Genomic DNA, 19,131 nt, shown 5'->3' with positions numbered 1-19,131 from the left:
GGACAGTTAATGGTTGACCCTTCCCAAATTCTACGCCACTGAGGAAATTACTATTTTAGCGAAATTTTTCGATTCTCCAATACACTCTATGTAAATAATATACTCCTTACTGGTAACGCTTAAGTCATTAGTTTTCGAGATATTGGACGTTAAAAATGAAACGGCATAGTTATATTGATTCATCCATTCATTCATTTTAAACTTCCAATATCTCTCAAACTGATGACTTTATCGATACCAATAAAGTTGTTTACATACAAAGTATTGGAGAATCGAAAAATTTCGCTATAATAGTAATTCACTCAGTGGCGTAGAATTTGGAAAGGGTCAATCATTCACTATCACCTGTCGCACGCCTCTGGTACTAGCTAGAAACGTTTATTAATCACAATTTGGTAGAGTGTATAATAGCCACACTTTCTGCCAAGTATGATAAGGATACGTCAAATAGTTTTAAAGTACTTGGTAACAATAAGTTTTAAATTTTTAAATAAAACACCCTGTAACTCAGTAAGTAGCCACATTTTATTTAAGAGATTTTAGTTAAATCTTAATATTTTTAGGTCTAGAATCTACAACTCAAAAATTCGACATTCTTAATAAAATTTAACCCTACAAGGGCCCGTAGTAATATAACTCCAAGAAAAAAAGAAGAAGAAAAAACGACAAAAAAATTTTGTTAATTAGTAAAAAATTCCCAGGAACCCAATTATCGAAACGGCATTTCAAAATACTTAATCCTTACGACGTTATTAAAAAAACAAATTATAAACAAATTTCAATAATTTTCAAATGCCATTTTAGTGGGGAGTTTAATTGAAATTTGAATTTATCAATACATTTGTCAAAAATTTACATAAAAATAAAAATAATGAGATCTTAAGCAGGTGAATATTTCTTTGGCAACAACCGCGTTTTTGCAATTGAAAATATAGTAACATTTAATAAACAAATTCAATATCTCAAAAAATATTAAATATTTTTTGACCAATTTTTTTTTTTGCTTAATACTGGTAACATATCGCAATTTATTCTGTAAAATAAGATATTTTATAGTGCTTATTTAAAATGCTAAAAATAATTTTTTGCAAATTTGTTTTTAAAGTTTTATATACAATTATTTAAATAAATAGGGGGTCAAATTTAATTTAGTAAGTCTTATGTGAAAGATTTACCCTTCAGCTTTGCAGAAAAAAATCCCATATATCTTCATTATTAAGTGAATTACCTCAGCAGTTAAAAAAGTATTTTTTTTGCAAAAATGACACCTTTTTAATTATTTAAACAATGATCCCCTTGTATGATTTGGATACTTTCTTGAAAATATCTTTTGTACCCACCTAAACTTTGATATAAAATTTGTTTTAAGCTGTACGAATTTACATTTTGACTTTTTTTTATTTTATTAGGCTAGTAATTTCACGAGAATTTTCGGGGGTAATGACACAAGTGCATCAAAATTATCGATAATTTTGCTTAAAAGCGTATAGCCTAAAAACTACTACGGGCCATTCCACGAACATACGCCTGTTTTGAATTACTTCGACAACGAATATTTTACTGTGCAACATAAGAAGTACGAAAGTAAATGGCGCTAATAATTATTCCAATAAACAACAATGTAATTTGCAATTTACTTTCGTTCTTCTTATTTTGCACAGTAAAATATTCGTTGTCGAAGTAATCCAAAACAGGCGTATGTTCGTGGAATAGGGTATAGAGTTTATTTTCATATTTTGGCGAAAGAGCTCTTTAGCCGAAATGAGAAAATGAACGAGAGTAGTTTTTAAAAAAGGCAATACGCTTAAAAGCTAAATTATCTGATTATTTTGATGTACGAGTGTAATTTATAGAGCAAATTACTCGGAGAAAGTGAAACTATCAAATGAAGAAATAATAATTTTCTAAACAATTTATTTAACTATACAACAAAACCCAATCTCAAAAAACTAATAATTATTAAAGACAAGGGCCGGTTTTTCAGTGCTGGGTTAACCCAGATTTTTCGGTGACCGAAATTTTTATGGTTAATCAGTTTTTCAATACTAGGTTATCGCTTAAACCCGTTTAAGTTGACCAAGATTTTAACCGAGACTCGCTATCATAGGTGGTTTAACTCCGAATTTTCCGACAGACGTTTATCTATATTTGCTGACAGAAGAGGTTAGTTAAATTATGACATTTTGTATTATCGCGGGAAATATTGTATTATGTATTATTACATTCTTGATTATATCTTCATCATCAGATGAAAAATCGGAACTTGAATGCATTAATCATTTTTGTAATGTTATGTTATTTGTTATTTATAAAATAGGTTATGAAATTCTATTTTGTTTATTTTTCTGTCAAAAATCTATAGAATTGCACATCTTGGTTTAAAGCACTGAAAAACGATATAAGGGTTAAAATATTGGTTAAAATTTAAACTAGGTTAGCTAACCAAAATTTTAACCGCTCACTGAAAAACCGGGCCATAGTTATAATAATTGTTTATGTACATCATTTCCCGATTCCCTTGGATGTGGATTTAAATTTTTGGTACAACTAGGTTCAGGCTCCGTTGTATTGGTTCTCATTTGTTGAATGATACAAAAATAAAAACATGACAGTGCAATTTTCGATTTCTACTTATGCAATTATCAGTAGTAATTGCACAAGAGCTCTAAAATTCTATATTAATTTTAGAGATCAAGTGCAATTTGTTGCGATTATTTCATGAATAAAACGGTTCAACACCAAAATTTTATTGTAATTTATTTATGTAAGTACAAATTAGTACAATTAAACACACAGTTGTTATAAATATTAATTTGACGGTTGAAAGTCATAACTTTTATAATTTTTAAAATATTAATTGTCATTAATGTCACTGAACGTATTTTTTCGTAGCAACGAAGGGCATCTAACGTAATATACTTGACGACGGGAAATTATCAAAAATTATCGATTTAATTTAGATTTATGTAGCTTTCTATTGGTCAGAATCTCCTATGAATGAAATAATCGCTGTAATCAAGCGATAATAATTGTCGAGTAGACAATTGTCGATCCCTTAAAATGAGAATATCCACCAATACCCTACACCTTGTCCAGGTATACGCTCCTACAACAGCTGCACAAGAAGAAAACATCAACAAGTTCTATGGTCGTCTAGAAGAAACTGTTCGCGCTATTCCGAATCGTGAACTCGTCATAATTTTGGGAGATTTTAACGCCAAAGTGGGGTCATCTAATGAAAATATTGAAGGAGTGCTGGGCAAAAATGGACTGGGACAGAGAAATGAGAATGGCGACCGTCTAGTGGAGTTCTGTGTAGAACAACATCTTACAATTACAAACACGTTGTATCAACATCATCCACGGAGATTATACACATGGCGCAGCCCAGATGGACGAACAAGGAATCAAATAGACTACATCCTAATAAGATCAAGATGGAAGTCGTCGTCCATCAACTGTAAAACATATCCTGGCGCAAACTGTGGAAGCGATCATCAACTCCTGGTATTGAACGTTCGACTTCGTTTCAAAGTCCCCAAAAGAACACCCCAGAGAAAAGTCATGTCTCTAAGTCCATCAAAAATCAATGACTTCCAACAAAACCTAGAAGATGCTCTTTCTTTAGACCAAGTAGATAGTGACCCTGAGAGCACTTGGATCTATCTCAAAGATAAGGTAATCGAGGCTGCAAAAGACTGTGAGGCAGCGGTTTCCACTGGCCGTAAGCCATGGATATCCGATAATACGTGGACTGTGATTCAACGCAGAAAAGAACATAAAAGTAGATACGGAACAAACGATGAATACAGAGCGTTATCGAGAGAAATTAGAAAACAGTGCCGCAAAGATAAAGCTGATTATATCTCTCAAATATGCAGAGAGATAGAGGAACATGGCTGTCGAAATGAACCGAGGGACTTATTCCAGAAGATCAAACTCCTTACCAGAGAATTTAAACCTCAAACGTGGTCTGTAATAGATAAGGAAGGTAATTTAAAGACCGATACTGATAAAATATTGGAAACATGGCGAAACTACTGTGGCGAGCTATATAAAAATAACGAGGTATCAGCAGAAAATCAGTGGCCTTCTGACTACCCTAGAGAACCTACTATCTTACTCGCTGAAGTCAAAGATGCAATTAAATCACTAAAGAGAAATAAATCCCCAGGCATTGATTCAATACCATGTGAAATACTACAGTTACTAGGTAACAAAGGATTACATATCATCCATTCTATCTGTGTCGCTGTTTGGAATTCAGGAAAATGGCCATCTGATTGGTGTACCTCAATTTATATCCCACTACACAAAAAAGGAACTACTACCAGATGTGAAAACTACCGCACACTGTCACTAATTACACATGCTAGTAAAATCTTGTTGCATATCATCAAAAACAGATTAAAAACCTATCTACATTACCAAATACCTCAGGAACAAGCGAGGTTTGTAAAGGGTAAAGGTACAAGGGAACAAATCCTGAACTTGAGACAACTCATTGAAAAGTCTAGAGAAATTCAAGTACCCATGATTATAAATATGCTTCGTTGACTACCAAAAGGCATTTGATTGTGTAAGCTGGATAAATCTGTGGTCAATTTTAATAGAAATGGGCGCACTAAAGCACCTGGTGACACTTATTAAAAATCTGTACCAGTCTAATATGGCGACAGTACGACTAGATCAGAAGTTCTCAAACCAATTCAAGACCGAGAGAGGTGTTAGACAAGGATGCGTGTTGTCGCCTGACTTATTTAACATTTATGGTGAACATGTCATGAGGATGGTTTTAGAAGGATGGGCCGGTGGAGTGACAGTAGCTGGTAGAAAAATCTCCAATTTAAGATTTGCTGATGACACTACACTTATAACAGCAAATGAGCAAGAAATGTTTGATCTTCTGCGAAGAGTTGAGTACGAAAGCAATAAAGTTGGTCTGAAAATCAATAAAGCTAAGACAAAAATAATGGTGGTCGACAGATTTGACACTATTCAACTGACTAACATATTACAGGAATACCAGATAGCAAACACCTTTGTCTATCTCGGGTCTAGTATAACTAACGATGGTAACTGTGAAGCAAAAGTTCGGAGACGTATTGGTGTGGCAAAGAATGCGATGAGTCGCCTAACTAAACTTTGGAAAGACAGATCTCTCTCTCAAAATATCAAGATGAGACTGGTGAATGCCCTTGTATTCTCAATATTTCTATACGGAGCAGAGACTGGGACTCTTCGCGCATGCGAGCGCCAAAAAATTGATGCCTTTGAGATGTGGTGCTGGAGAAGAATGCTGCGCATACCTTGGACAGCTCATAGGACAAACGTTTCCATTCTAAACCAAATCAATATTAAAAAAAGGCTGTCCACAATATGTCTGCAACGAATTCTGCAATTCTTTGGTCACGTGGTTCGCAGAGGTGACGACAGTTTGGAGAGATTAATTGTTTCTGGAAACGTTCCGGGGAGAAGATCAAGAGGACGATCACCAACTAGATGGTCTGACCAAATAAAGCATTCAGCTGGAAACTAATTCTGCGAAGCTCTTAGAGCAGCTTAAGATAGAGACCAATGGAGAAACATTGTTAGGAATATTGGAAGAAATCACGATCCTCAGTAATGGGGAAACGACAGGAGAGAGAGAGACAAATGGGTGAGTGTAATTTTCAGATTTATTGTTTACATCTGGTACTTCATTTCTTTAATAGATGTCACTACAGCGTCCGATACACGAATTATTTTTATAATTCTGCTTAAATGTACAGCCTGGTTTCGTTTCGATTCAGAGGCGTTCATGTAGCTCCACTGAAGAGGTCTGTAGAGACCGAAACGTACGTATGGAGATGATGGATCATCTCTGAACCTAAATGAAACATAAGCTGTCTTTAATAATAATAATAATTTAATAACCTTCTGTACTATGTCTATATTTCTTCACAATATATTTTCGAAGTTATACTTCTTTAGGCGCGATTGAGATTGAGGGTGAATTTATATTGATCTGCGCGCATGCGCACACCGACAGTTTGGTATTAGTCTTTATACGGGCTCTGATTGGGTGTTGAAATGATCAGTCAATAATTGTTCAATATGGAGGTTATCGGTAAACAAAAATGTTGTATAATATATTAGTTTTTGTTGTTGTGAGGACAGAAATAAAATCAAATTTATAATTATAGTGACTTTTTAAATAGTTTTGAAAAGCCACAGGTACGTAATTCTAAATGTTTCAGTTGTATTCCAATAAAAAATTATCTTCATACCTATTTGGAAAATGTAAAAAAAAATAATGTACTTACCTAGTACTTGCTATGCTATACCCCTAGTAGGCAATGCTTTAATTTACATAATCTGATTACGAACAAACTTTCTACAAATTTTCATCTAATGTATCGTTTTCTTACTCTATATATTGTTGTATTTTAATTCGACAAAAATTAAACTAATAAAAATTCATATAAACAAAATGTCAAAAAGTTGTTCAGTTTGTGTAAATTCCCACATGACGTATACGCGAAGGTGGTGCAGTTTGAAATGGCTTCGACTCTCGTACGGCGGGATACACGGGAAGTAGGTTCAAGCCCAATGCAAGTTATATCATTTTTTTATTTTTTTTTTATAGATTTTATGATTGTAAGTATATTTATATAATTTTTTTCAGAAAATACGTATTTATTTAAAATTTTTGGCAACAATTATTGTTCAGAAATCATTTGTGGCATTTTTCAATGTGTTTGTGTGTGTTTTATTCTTTTATTTTTTTAATTTTTGGTATTGTTTTAATAAAATTTTTTGGAAAGTAGTAGAGAAACTGTTTAAAGTATATTGATTTCGTTGAAATAATATAATAGAAGTATAACTTCTTACGTGCGTACAAAGTACACACATTCTTTTTTTTTTGTGGTGGTTCTTTGGTGGTAACTCTTTGGTTTTTGCTGTAAATTTTAAATAACTGCTTGGATTGACATGGAATTTGGCATACACATAGCTAACATACCAAGGAAAAAAAGTGATATTGTGCTGATGTGTGTTTTTGCCTTCCGGGTGAGTTTCACCCCATCTCGTGGGTGAAAAAATGTATACGTTTTTTCGCATAGCGACGAGTAAAATCACTAGTTTCTTAATAATTTGCTTCATGATAGTGAGATTTAATTTCGACTCAGAACACATCACGGGCTGTTCTGAGGATTCCAAAAAGATAAAATAATGTACATAAACAGATGGTGGTGGTCTCTGAAACGGAATTAAATCTTAAACTGTCTTTGAGTTAACAAATAGTTTTTCAAAATATTATTTAAATTTGATTTTTTCATTTTATATTTTTAAATTCATATTCATGTTGGTAAATATTATTCAGGGGTGGCCAAACTGTAGCTCGCGAGCCACATGTGGCTCTTTGAAGGATTATTTGTGGCTCTCAATAAATGTGCCTGAATTAATTTTAATTTTTGTGTTTCAAAATGTCTTAAATTAGTGACAAAAAATGTAAAAGACTAAGGGCCGGTTGTTCGAACGCTAATAAAAAATGATCATTATCAAATATTTAATTACTGTCACCAACTGTCAATGTCAACTTTGTTTGGGATGCTGAAAACATAATTATGGATTACAATTATGAAATTAGTTAATCAATTATGTTAATAATTGTTATGTTAATTAATTGATGGATTCGACCGTTACTTGATGGAAGTTCATTTTATATAATAATAAAACACTGAAAACGTTTGTTTTCTATACTTCCACAGAATTTATTATAACTAAGTAACTACAGCTGTTTCGGCAGAGTGCCTTTCTCAAGTGATATAGTTTACAATGTGTTTGCCTTTTTAAGTCTTCAACTGAAGAGGTTGAGGAGTGGGGAGCTGTTTGTCTCAAGTTGGTCATTCAGAATTATATCTGTATTTTTCAGTTTATTAATTTCCAGAGATTCTAAAAAAGATAGCTTAAGGCCTTTATTTTGAATATGCAGAATTTGAAACTCTTCATTGAAAGAATGATTATGATCTAGAAGGTGAAGTGCGTATGTAGAAGTGTCTGTTTTTCTATTGTTGAATGCCCTTTTGTGGTCTGCTATCCGTTTGTCAAAAGTTCTGCCAGTTTGACCGATGTACGTTTTCGGACAGTCACCACACGTTAGTTTGTACACACCACTCTGTAGTTGCTTTCTCTTTCGGCTTTTATTGTTCTTAATATATTTGCTTAAGTTGTTGTTAGTTCTGAAAGCTGGTGTTATTCTTTTCTTTTTTATGTATCTGGCTATTTTTGTTGTTATCTTGCCAGTATATGTGAGAGAGCCGAAGGTACTGGGTTCTTTCTGTGGTGGTGGATACACTAATTTCAGGGCTTTCTTATGGAGTTTTTGATTTAAAATTTTGTTAACTGTTTGTTCGTTATAGCCGTTGTTTACTGCTATTTGTTTAATGATGTTTAGTTCTATCTCGAAGTTATTTTTTGTCATGGGAATTTCTGTCAGTCTATGTATCATGCTATGGTCGGCTGCTAATTTGTGTTGTGTAGGATGGTATGATGAATTGTGTATAGTTGTGTCAGTATGGGTAGGTTTATGATATACGGAGAACTTATGTTTGTTGTGTAGTCTGGAAATCGTTACATCTAGAAAGTTTATGGAGTTATTCTGTTCTGTTTCTATTGTAAACTCAATATTATTATGAAGTGAATTAATATATGATAGAAATTGGTCAAGTTGTCTGTTAGTTCCTGTAAAGCATACTAGTATATCATCCACGTATTTCCACCAATATAAGAACTGTTTAAATACGGGATGTTTAGAAATTGTTGTTTCAAGTTGGTTCATAAATATATCTGATAGCAATGGGCTTAGAGGATTACCCATAATAAGTCCTGCACTGTTGTTTGTGTATATTTGATTATTGAATTCAAAATAGTCTTGATTTATGCAAATTTCAAGAAGGTGTAAAATTTCAGATGCAATCATCGGATTTGTACTATTATGGTCTAAAAGATTCTTAACTAAAACAAAAGTTTCTGTAGGAGGAACACCAGGAAAAAGATTTTTTACGTCAAATGAAATTAGTCTGGAGTTGTTGGGCAATTGAAAATGTTGTATTTTAGTTCTAGTTCTAGTGTATTTCTATTCCTAGTGTATTCACCTAGTGTATTCACCTACACCTAGTGTATGCACCTAGTGTATTGTAGTGTATTTCACCTAAATTCACCGTAAAAAATACACTAGAACTAGTTAATAAAATACAACATTTTCAATTGCCCAACAACTCCAGACTAATTTCATTTGACGTAAAAAATCTTTTTCCTAGTGTTCCTCCTACAGAAACTTTTGTTTTATTTAAGAATCTTTTAGACCATAATAGTACAAATCCGATCATTGCATCTGAAATTTTACACCTTCTTGAAATTTGCATAAATCAAGACTATTTTGAATTCAATAATCAAATATACACAAACAACAGTGCAGGACTTATTATGGGTAATCCTCTAAGCCCATTGCTATCAGATATATTTATGAACCAACTTGAAACAACAATTTCTAAACATCCCGTATTTAAACAGTTCTTATATTGGTGGAGATACGTGGATGATATACTAGTATGCTTTACAGGAACTAACAGACAACTTGACCAATTTCTATCATATATTAATTCACTTCATAATAATATTGAGTTTACAATAGAAACAGAACAGAATAACTCCATAAACTTTCTAAATGTAACGATTTCCAGACTACACAACAAACATGAGTTCTCCGTATATCATAAACCTACCCATACTGACACAACTATACACAATTCATCATCCCATCCTACACAACACAAATTAGCAGCCTACCATAGCATGATACATAGACTGACAGAAATTCCCATGACAAAAAAAAACTTCGAGATAGAACTAAACATCATTAAACAAATAGCAGTAAACAACGGCTATAACGAACAAACAGTTAACAAAATTTTAAACCAAAAACTCCATAAGAAAGCCCTGAAATCAGTGTATCCACCACCACAGAAAGAACCCAGTACCTTCTGCTCTCTCACATATACTGGCAAGATAACAACAAAAATAGCCAGATACATAAAAAAGAAAGGAATAACACCAGCTTTCAGAACTAACAACAACTTAAGCAAATATATTAAGAACAATAAAAGCCGAAAGAGAAAGCAACTACAGAGTGGTGTGTACAAACTAACGTGTGGTGACTGTCCGAAAACGTACATCGGTCAAACTGGCAGAACTTTTGACAAACGGATAGCAGAACACAAAAGGGCATTCAACAATAGAAAAACAGACACTTCTACATACGCACTTCACCTTCTAGATCATAATCATTCTTTCAATGAAGAGTTTCAAATTCTGCATATTCAAAATAAAGGCCTTAAGCTATCTTTTTTAGAATCTATGGAAATTAATAAACTGAAAAATACAGATATAATTCTGAATGACCAACTCGAGACAAACAGCTCCCCACTCCTCAACCTCTTCAGTTGAAGACTTAAAAAGGCAAACACATTGTAAACTATATCACTTGAGAAAGGCACTCTGCCGAAACAGCTGTAGTTACTTAGTTATAATAAATTCTGTGGAAGTATAGAAAACAAACGTTTTCAGTGTTTTATTGTTATGTTAATTGATTAACTAATCTCATAATTATAATCAATTATGTTTTCAGCAACCCAATCAAAGTTGACATTGACAGTTGGCGACAGTAATTAAATATTTGATAGTGATCATTGTTGATTAGCGTTCGAACAACCGGCCCTATGAGTAACATCCGAACTTTGACAAGGAGACCCCTTATTACCGTTGCTATTCAATTTGGCCTTAGAATATGTAATAAGTAAAATATCATCTGATCTGACAGGCGGATTTGGGAATCGCTGATCAAAACTGTTGTTTGCGTTTGCTGATGATCTAGGTGCAGTCGCTCATTCTACAAGAGAAGTGAGAGAGGTGTTTTTACAACTCGAAGAAGAAACAGGTAGTCCGTGCCTTCGAATAAATGAAGAGAAGACGAAATACATGCTGGTAACCAAAAATCCAAGACCAAGAGTTAGGCAGAACATAACTACCAATGACTACAATTTCGAAGAAGTAAAAGAGTTTAAATATCTAGAGGCGGTAATCACAGATGACAACCGCATCTAAAAAGAGGTCTTAGCAAGGATAGATGCGCGAAATAGAGCATTATACTCCCTATCATCATTATTAACATCTAAGTTACTAAAAAGACAATCTAAATTAAGACTGTACAAGCCATTATTCGCCCAATGGTTACACAAGAAAGTGAAACATGGACTCTACATCAGCGGGAAATAAATATACTGCTGGTTTTTGAAAGGAAAGTTCTCAGAATCATATTGAAAAGCGCCCAAAATTATGAATTGACAGGAGAGTGGAGAAGGTGCCGCAAAGCTGAATTGGTGACTGTGTATGGTACATGGTACTGAAAACATCGTTAGACATATAAAAGCTAAGATAAGATGGGCAGGTTGTGTGGTAAGATTAGAGGAAGACAGAGTGTTAAAGACAGTGTTTTTTAAGAGACGGTAGAAGATCAGTAGGCTGATCAGTTCCTGAAAAAAATGGAAGGATGATGAAAAATCGAAGTATTCTGAAATAGTAAAGGCTGCTTGTAGAATTATTTGCATATTTAAAATAACGATGTGAACCATTTTATTTCACTTTAAAATTCGTGAAATCCAAAATCTGAGAGAAAAATTGAATACCTGTTTTACACTTTTTAAATAATTGCGGCTCTCGAAAAATTTTGAAAAATGGCTCGGACTATCATGAAGCTTGTCCACCCCATATTTCATTATTACTTAAGGGTCATTTAAACACAGCGATAAATCAAACAACTTATCAAGGTCAATCGAGTTATTGCAACTTATGATTGTGTGTAAACGGTGCATCGCACAACTTATCAAAGTTGGAGTTGGGTTGAAGGTGGTATCGCATTGAATCGCAGCGTCTAAACAGCGTTTCAACTTGTCATCACAACTAGTTGCTGTGATTTATCGTTGTGTTTAAACGACGCTTTAGAATGTATAATGCGTCAAACTGAGAAGTCAAATGATTTGATTTACATTACAATACAAACTAAAGTTAATAACTACTTATGCCACCAAAGGGAATTGAGGCCTGTAAGCCCCAAGGGTGAAAAGCTGACAAACGCGACCTTCGGTTTAGGCCTTTTGGCATTCGCCTCAAAACAGGGACCAAAGAGGAATAATATCGGAAATTGCTCGGTTATTTGCAAAAACGTACAAGCAAAATCAATTTGTCCCGAAAAAGGGTTTTTATACGATAATACACGAAAGCATAAAAATAGCTTCATACTTTAAAAGTATTTTAAAATAAATACATGGTATTAATTCATATTCTCATACAATAATACAATAATTAGTACATTCTTTCACGGTTTTTGCTCTGAATTTTAAAGAACCGCTTGGATTGACATGAAATTTGGCACACGCATAGCTTACATGTCAAAGAAAAAAAGTGATATTGTGTCGATGTGTACTTTTTCCCTGGGGGTGACTTTCACCCACTCTTGGGGGTGAAAAATGTATGTCCAAAATAAGTCCGGAAATGGATAAACTGACTAATTCTAAGTAACTTTTGTTCTATAGAGCTTTTTCGCCAAGTCAACACTTTTCGAGTTATTTGCGAGTGAATATGTTCATTTTTCAAAAAAAGAACTACATTTTTAGACGGTTTTTCGCAAATAACTCAAAAAGTAAGTATTTTGTCGAAAAAACGTTCTTACCAAAAATATAGCCTGTAAAAAAGTAAAAAAAATGGTGTACGCGTTAGGTCTCTGGACCTCGTAGAACCAGAGTTATAGCCAATGAAAAATAGATTCCTATTCACCAAATTTCAAATAGAATATTTCGAAGTAAAATATCCAAAAAATTAAGCACTTTTTGGGGAAAACCTATTTTAACTTTTTTAAAGTGCTTAAAAAATCATTATTTCTGTTTCTATAAAAAGTTTCTAGCATTAAATGTAAGCAAGTTACGCTCAAAATAAAGTTGGTCCCTTTTGTTTTGGCAAAAAAAAAATCGGGAAGACCACGCCCGAATTAGCAACTTAAATGAAATTAATCGTTACCGCTCCACAAATTATTTTACTTATGTTGTGTTTATATCATCTGTTTATCATCGATTTATAAGTTTCATCGATTCAAAGTGCTTATTTTTGAAAAAATTTTGTTTCAAAGTAAAATTTTTAAAAATTTTAATTTTGAAAAATATGCTTTTTTTCAAAATAACTTAAAAATTGTTAGAGATACCAAAAATTTCGAAAAACAAAAAAAGTCAGCATTGCTTTTATGAATATGTACCAAGTATTTTTTTGTTTTTCTGTTAGACAAAATTGATTAAGATTTTGTGTTTCTAAATTTGCATACGTTCGTGATCAGTGACTCGTTCAACCCCTTTTAACTACAGCCCTTTGAAAAATAAGGACTTTGAACCGATGAAACTTACAGATCATATAAACAATACATACACGAGTCAAGAAACTTGTGAAGTCGTAACGATTAAGTTCATTTGAAATACTAATTAGGGGGTGATTTTCCGATTTTTTACCAAAAAAAGGGACTAACTTTATTTTGAGCGTAACTTGTTTACTTTTGATGCTAGAAATTTTTTTTATAAAACAAAAATGAAGCTTTTTTTTAAACACTTTAAATAAGTTCTAATGAGTTTTCCCCGAAATGTGCCTCATTTTTGGTTATTTCACGTTAAATTATTCCATTTGGAATTTGACGAATATGAACTTATTTTTAATTAGCTATAACTCTGGTTCTACTAGGTATGTGATATATACACCATTTTTTTAAATTTATTAGTGTTATTTGAGTTATTTGCGAAAAACCGTCTAAAAGCGTGTTTATTTTGTTGAAAAAATGAACATATTCACTGGCAAATAACTCGAAAAGTATTGACTTAGTGAAAAAACTGTATAGAACAAAAGTTACTTAAAATTAGTCAGTTTATCCATTTCCTGACTTACTTTGGATGAATATTTTTTCACCCCTAAGAGGGGATGAACACCACCCCCGGGGCAACAGCACATATGGCACAATATCACTTTTTTTCTTTGACTTGTTAGCTATGTGTATGCCAAATTTCATGTCAATCCAAGCGGTTCTTTAAAATTTAGAGGTTTTGCAATATTTTACCGTTAAAGAACGTACTAAATATTATACTTCTATATGACAGAACTTCTATTACGTGGGGTGGCGTCTTATTCAAATCATGCTCCTTGCCTACTAATTTGACTTACTATTCTCCTCCATTTATCCCTGTTTTTGCTCTTTTTTCCCAACCAATAATTCACCTTTGTACGCTGTCAACCCATCTTTGTCTGGGTCTTCCTTTCCTTCTTTTCGTGATGGGGCCCAGTTTTAGGATCATTTTTAGCATTCTATCGCTTTTCATTCTCATTACATGTCCCATCCATCTTACTCTCTGTGCTCTCTGTGCCTTTATGAAGCGATTGATGATTGGTTCATTATACAGTTCTAATAGCTCCCTGTTTGTTCGTTGAACCTATCCTTCCACCGTGTTTTTGCCTCCATAATATAGATGTAGGGATTCTTTAAAGACAATCGTAATAAAAGTCCGTGTGATGTTTAACAGTTATAATTAATAAAATAGATAACTAAATTATTGATACTATTAAATTGACGAAATGTAAGTGTTTGTGTAATTGCGACTAAAATTTTACGAGTTCTCTAAAATTTTACGAGTTCTTGTTCTTACAAAAGAAATGTATTTAGAGATAAGTAATTGCGTCTTATCAATATAATACCCGTCTTAATTCGTCTTTTTCTAAGTAGGTATTATCCCCAGGAACACGTCCGTCGCGTTTATGGTGTTAAAATCGACTGACTATACAATACGGTGCATCGAAAAAAGCGAAAAAAAATTTTTTTTTTGCGATAGAAAAGTAATACCTCACAAAAGTTGCCCAATCAACTGTAAAGTATTTTGGTAAAATTTTTTTGAAATTGGAAACTATCTTCTGCCCCCCCAAGACAATTAAAAATTGTGAAAAAATGTTAACAGACGAAAAAAAAAATTATTTCGAAACGAAAATGTAACAGCTCACAAAAGTTGCCTAACACACTATTTAGTATTTTAGTAAAATTGCGTTGAAATAAAAAAAATTTGTCTGCCCCCCACGGCAACTAAAAATTAGAAAAAATAAATTAATATGCAAATTTCTTTTGTAAGGGAAATGTAATACCTTATAGAACTTAAATAAATAAATTCGGTTTACGACATTTTGTAATATCGATAGTTTTTATTATAATAATATATGTTATGAGTATTTGAAAGATATGAAAATTGGTGTGGAGAAAGAGGACCGAAATTAAAAGGTGATAGTTCGAAAATTATGATCCTATTGTTTATATCTTTGCCGTAAATGCCGGTCAACCTTGACCGGTTGTATCTCAGGAACCACTTATTATCAAAATTAAACGTTTTTTCTTTTAAAAGAAGCGTTCTGCCGCTTTTTTTCCAATACCGTTTTTATGATTTAATTTAATTTAATATTTCCCGAGATATTCAATTTATTTATAAGCCAAAAAATTGTTTATAATTTTAAAATATTCCTGAGACCGCTTAAATAGTCCAATTTCAATTCTATAAAAAACATTAGATAGGTATAGTGCCATTTTATACAAAAATCATAGTTATTCTTATGCATTTTAATTATTGTGGTTATTATAGCGACCGTAAATTTTTAATTAACAATTCAATTGTTGCTAAACTGTTAATTCAATTTCCATCAGCTTCTGGAATATGAAAACAGCTTTTATATTACCAAGTTATTTAATTATTGATAAACAATTACTTACCTAAAATTTTACTTGAAAATTAAAGATTTTGTTGGAAAAGCCCGCATTTTCCGGGAAAAATTTTCGTTGAAGTAAATTGGGAAAAACACAACTCTATGCAGAATTTAATAACAGTGAATTTTTAATGGTGTGTTTTTAGTGTAAAGTTAAAATCTTTTGAGATATAGAGCAAAAATTGAAAAAAAAACACGATTTTCGGGCCCCATTTTGTTTATAAAAAAAGTAGCACACTATCTGCGGACTTTGCATACCTATATTATTAATATATAGAATCATAAGATTCGATTCCAGCAATAAAATTGCTGGTAAATAACTTTTCCCAAAAATGGCCTATTCTCCGATAATCTGCCCAGACTATTATCAGATATGGATTAGCTTGGTACAGAAAGTAAAACTTACATTATAGTCTGGGCTGATTATCGGAGAATAGGCCATTTTTGGGAAAAGTTATTTACCAGCAATTTTATTGATGGAATCGAATTATAAGATCCTATATATTAATAATATAGGTATGCAAAGTCCTCAGATAGTGTGCTACTTTTTTTATAAACAAAATGGCGCCCGAAAATCGTGTTTTTTTCAATTATTGCTCTATAACTCCGAAGATTTTAATTTTACAACAAAAACTCCCAAATAAAAATTCCCCGTGATTAAATTCTGCATAGAGACGTGTTTTTTCCGATCTACTTCGATGAAAATTTTCCTCGGAAAATGAGGGTTTTCCCAACAAAATCTTTAATTTTCAAATAAACTTTTAGATAAGTAATTATCTACCAATATTTAAATAATTTGGTGACTTAAAAGCCTTCTTGGTTTAGATTATAGTTCCAGAAGCTGATGCAAATTAAACGAATATTTTAGCAACAATTCAATTGTTAATTAATAAATTACGGTCGCAATAATAACCAAAATAATTATGGTACACTGATCAAACTTTGAAATCTTATAAACATAAGATGCCTTTTTAACATTTTGTCGACAAAATATAAATTTTTTATTTTTTTGCATAATCTTTAAATGTTAAAAAAAAAATAGTTATAAACAAATTAACGTTTCTCAGAAAGTTTTTATTATATTGTAATTTTAAAAAATAGCTAAAATGCGCATTTCAAATATCTTGAAAATGAATGCTTTAAAACTTTTTTGCAACCATTTACAAAAAAGTTATGAAACAGCAAAGTAAACATACGATTACTACGGTGTTTATATATTTTTTTAATTCTTTCAAAGCGTAGAAGCAGTGGTGTAGTGGAGCCGGAGCGGTCCGGAGCGTCGCTCCGGCACAGCTTTTGAAGGGGGAGCGGCGCTCCGGCTACGATTTTTTCAATCGAATTTTTTATATAGGACAAAAATTGTTTTGTCCTTTAGTTTTCTACTAAACTTGGCCTTTATGTTTGACATTCTTGCTGAATTGGCTTTGTTATCAGAGAGCTTAGAGAATAGAAACACTTCTATTGTGTATGCAGACAAACTGATAAACAGATCCGTAAGATATTTAGAGCACTTAAAGGAGAAGCCAGGCACGAAAGTTCTGGAAGCACAAATCGCCATAAAAGAAGGAAATTTTGCATCAGTTGTGTTAAAAACTAATCCAAAAATTGTATCGTTCAATGGACAGCAACTTATTTCTAGTGTTATAAATAACCTAAAGCAAAGAATGTTTGTCACCACATTTGATGGGGAAGCCCAATATGAAGATCTTATAAACTCTTTTAAAGTATTAGAACCTGAGTATTGGCCAACCTGCATTCCACCAAGTTTTGGTCAAACTCAAGTAGAGCAACTGTGCAAGAGATTTAAATTGAACGTCAACAAAGCTGTCTCTGCCTACAGAGACTATTTGGACAACAGCCGACAAGTGCCTGATGGATTGCAAGAACTGTTAAACTGCACTAAAATAATACCTTGCAGCTCAGCTGATTGTGAACGGGGTTTCAGTTGTATGAACAATATGGTTACACCATCAAGAAACGCTTTGACTGTTGCTCATGTATCATCATTGATGTTCATAAAAATCCAAGGTCCACCTCTCCAAGAATGGCAGCCTGAGACGTACGTCACTAAATGGCTGAGGAGCCACCGGTCTGCAGACGATTCCAGGACAAGAGTTGCAGAAAACCCAAAAAAGAACGCAAAGAAGGATGCATTTTGGCACTTACTTTGAGTATGTGTTATAATTAATCTGATGTATTTATTATATGTATTTTGTTAAATACACAAGTTATTTGTACTGTATGTAGTTTTTTCAAATAATTCTTAATTTTTTTGGCACAGATTATAATGTTTGTGTGTGTTAAATAATAAAAAATATATATACTAATGTAACTTGTGGGTGTATTTTTTCACAATAATAAATTAATACTACTGAAAATGAAAACTTAGTCATTTACAATATTTGCCTAACTTACACCAGTGTTTTTTTAATTTTTGTCAGCAAGGCTTCCAACTTAAATTATAGAGTTTTTAAGGTAGATTATTATGGTTTGATACCTTAAAAACAGTTTTTAAGGTATCAAACTGTAATAATCTACCTTAAGAAAGTCTTACCATATTTTAAAGTTAAAATTATTCTTTGGAGGAGAATGTGTAGGAGGCCCTACTGTAACTACTATCACTCTAAAAGATCATTAATTAGTTTAATTATTAAACTTTTCAAAACATTTGCCAAAGGGCCTTAAAACTCACGATTTGGGTAGTAGGCTAATTTTCAAAAATTTTCCGGTAGAGGTATAGCTCCGGCACAGCTAATTTTACCACTACACCACTGCGTAGAAGTGAGTATAATGTACAAGCTAATTATTTACAAAAAAACATCGATTATAAAATGAATGGTTATATTTTAATTAAAGATTATAAATATATTTTTTTGTAATTTACACGCGCGAAAGTAGAATAATACAGCACTGTAGCTGAAATTTTCACTCGGAGCGACGACCGGCCTCGCGAGACGTACACTTTTATAAATAATATATGCTGCGTGTCAGTCGCTTCGAGTGAACATTTTAGCTCCGACTCTGTATCAGGCCTACTTTTGCGCTAAAAATTACAAAAAAAAGTATTTTTAATCTTTGATTAAAATATAACCATTGCACTAATTTTTGATTAAAATATAACCATTGCACTAATTTTTGACATTCTTTGTGAGTAATTAGACTGTACCATAGACTCACTTTTAAGCTTTGAAACAATTAAAACAAATTATAAACAACGGAGATTTCGTATATTTACTTTGATGTTTCATAACTTTTTTGCAAATG

General features: G+C 32.6%; 2 protein-coding genes across 4 annotated transcripts in view; one reads left to right on the top strand and one right to left on the bottom strand.

The window, feature by feature from the left end:
• LOC114343583 (anion exchange protein 2) overlaps positions 1-19,131 on the bottom strand; it is a 732,215-nt gene that overhangs the window by 647,949 nt on the left and 65,135 nt on the right. The window lies entirely within an intron of this gene.
• Positions 17,265-18,038, top strand: LOC126885597 (E3 SUMO-protein ligase KIAA1586-like). Its single transcript, XM_050652196.1, has one exon. The coding sequence runs from the start codon at positions 17,265-17,267 to the stop codon at positions 18,036-18,038; it is 774 nt and encodes a 257-aa protein (XP_050508153.1).

This window comes from Diabrotica virgifera, chromosome 5 (assembly GCF_917563875.1).
Source record: "Diabrotica virgifera virgifera chromosome 5, PGI_DIABVI_V3a".
In the NCBI taxonomy this organism is placed as follows: Eukaryota; Metazoa; Arthropoda; class Insecta; order Coleoptera; family Chrysomelidae; genus Diabrotica; species Diabrotica virgifera.
The sequence above is the reverse complement of the archived record's forward strand: the minus strand, read 5'-3'. Positions and strand labels throughout refer to the sequence as shown.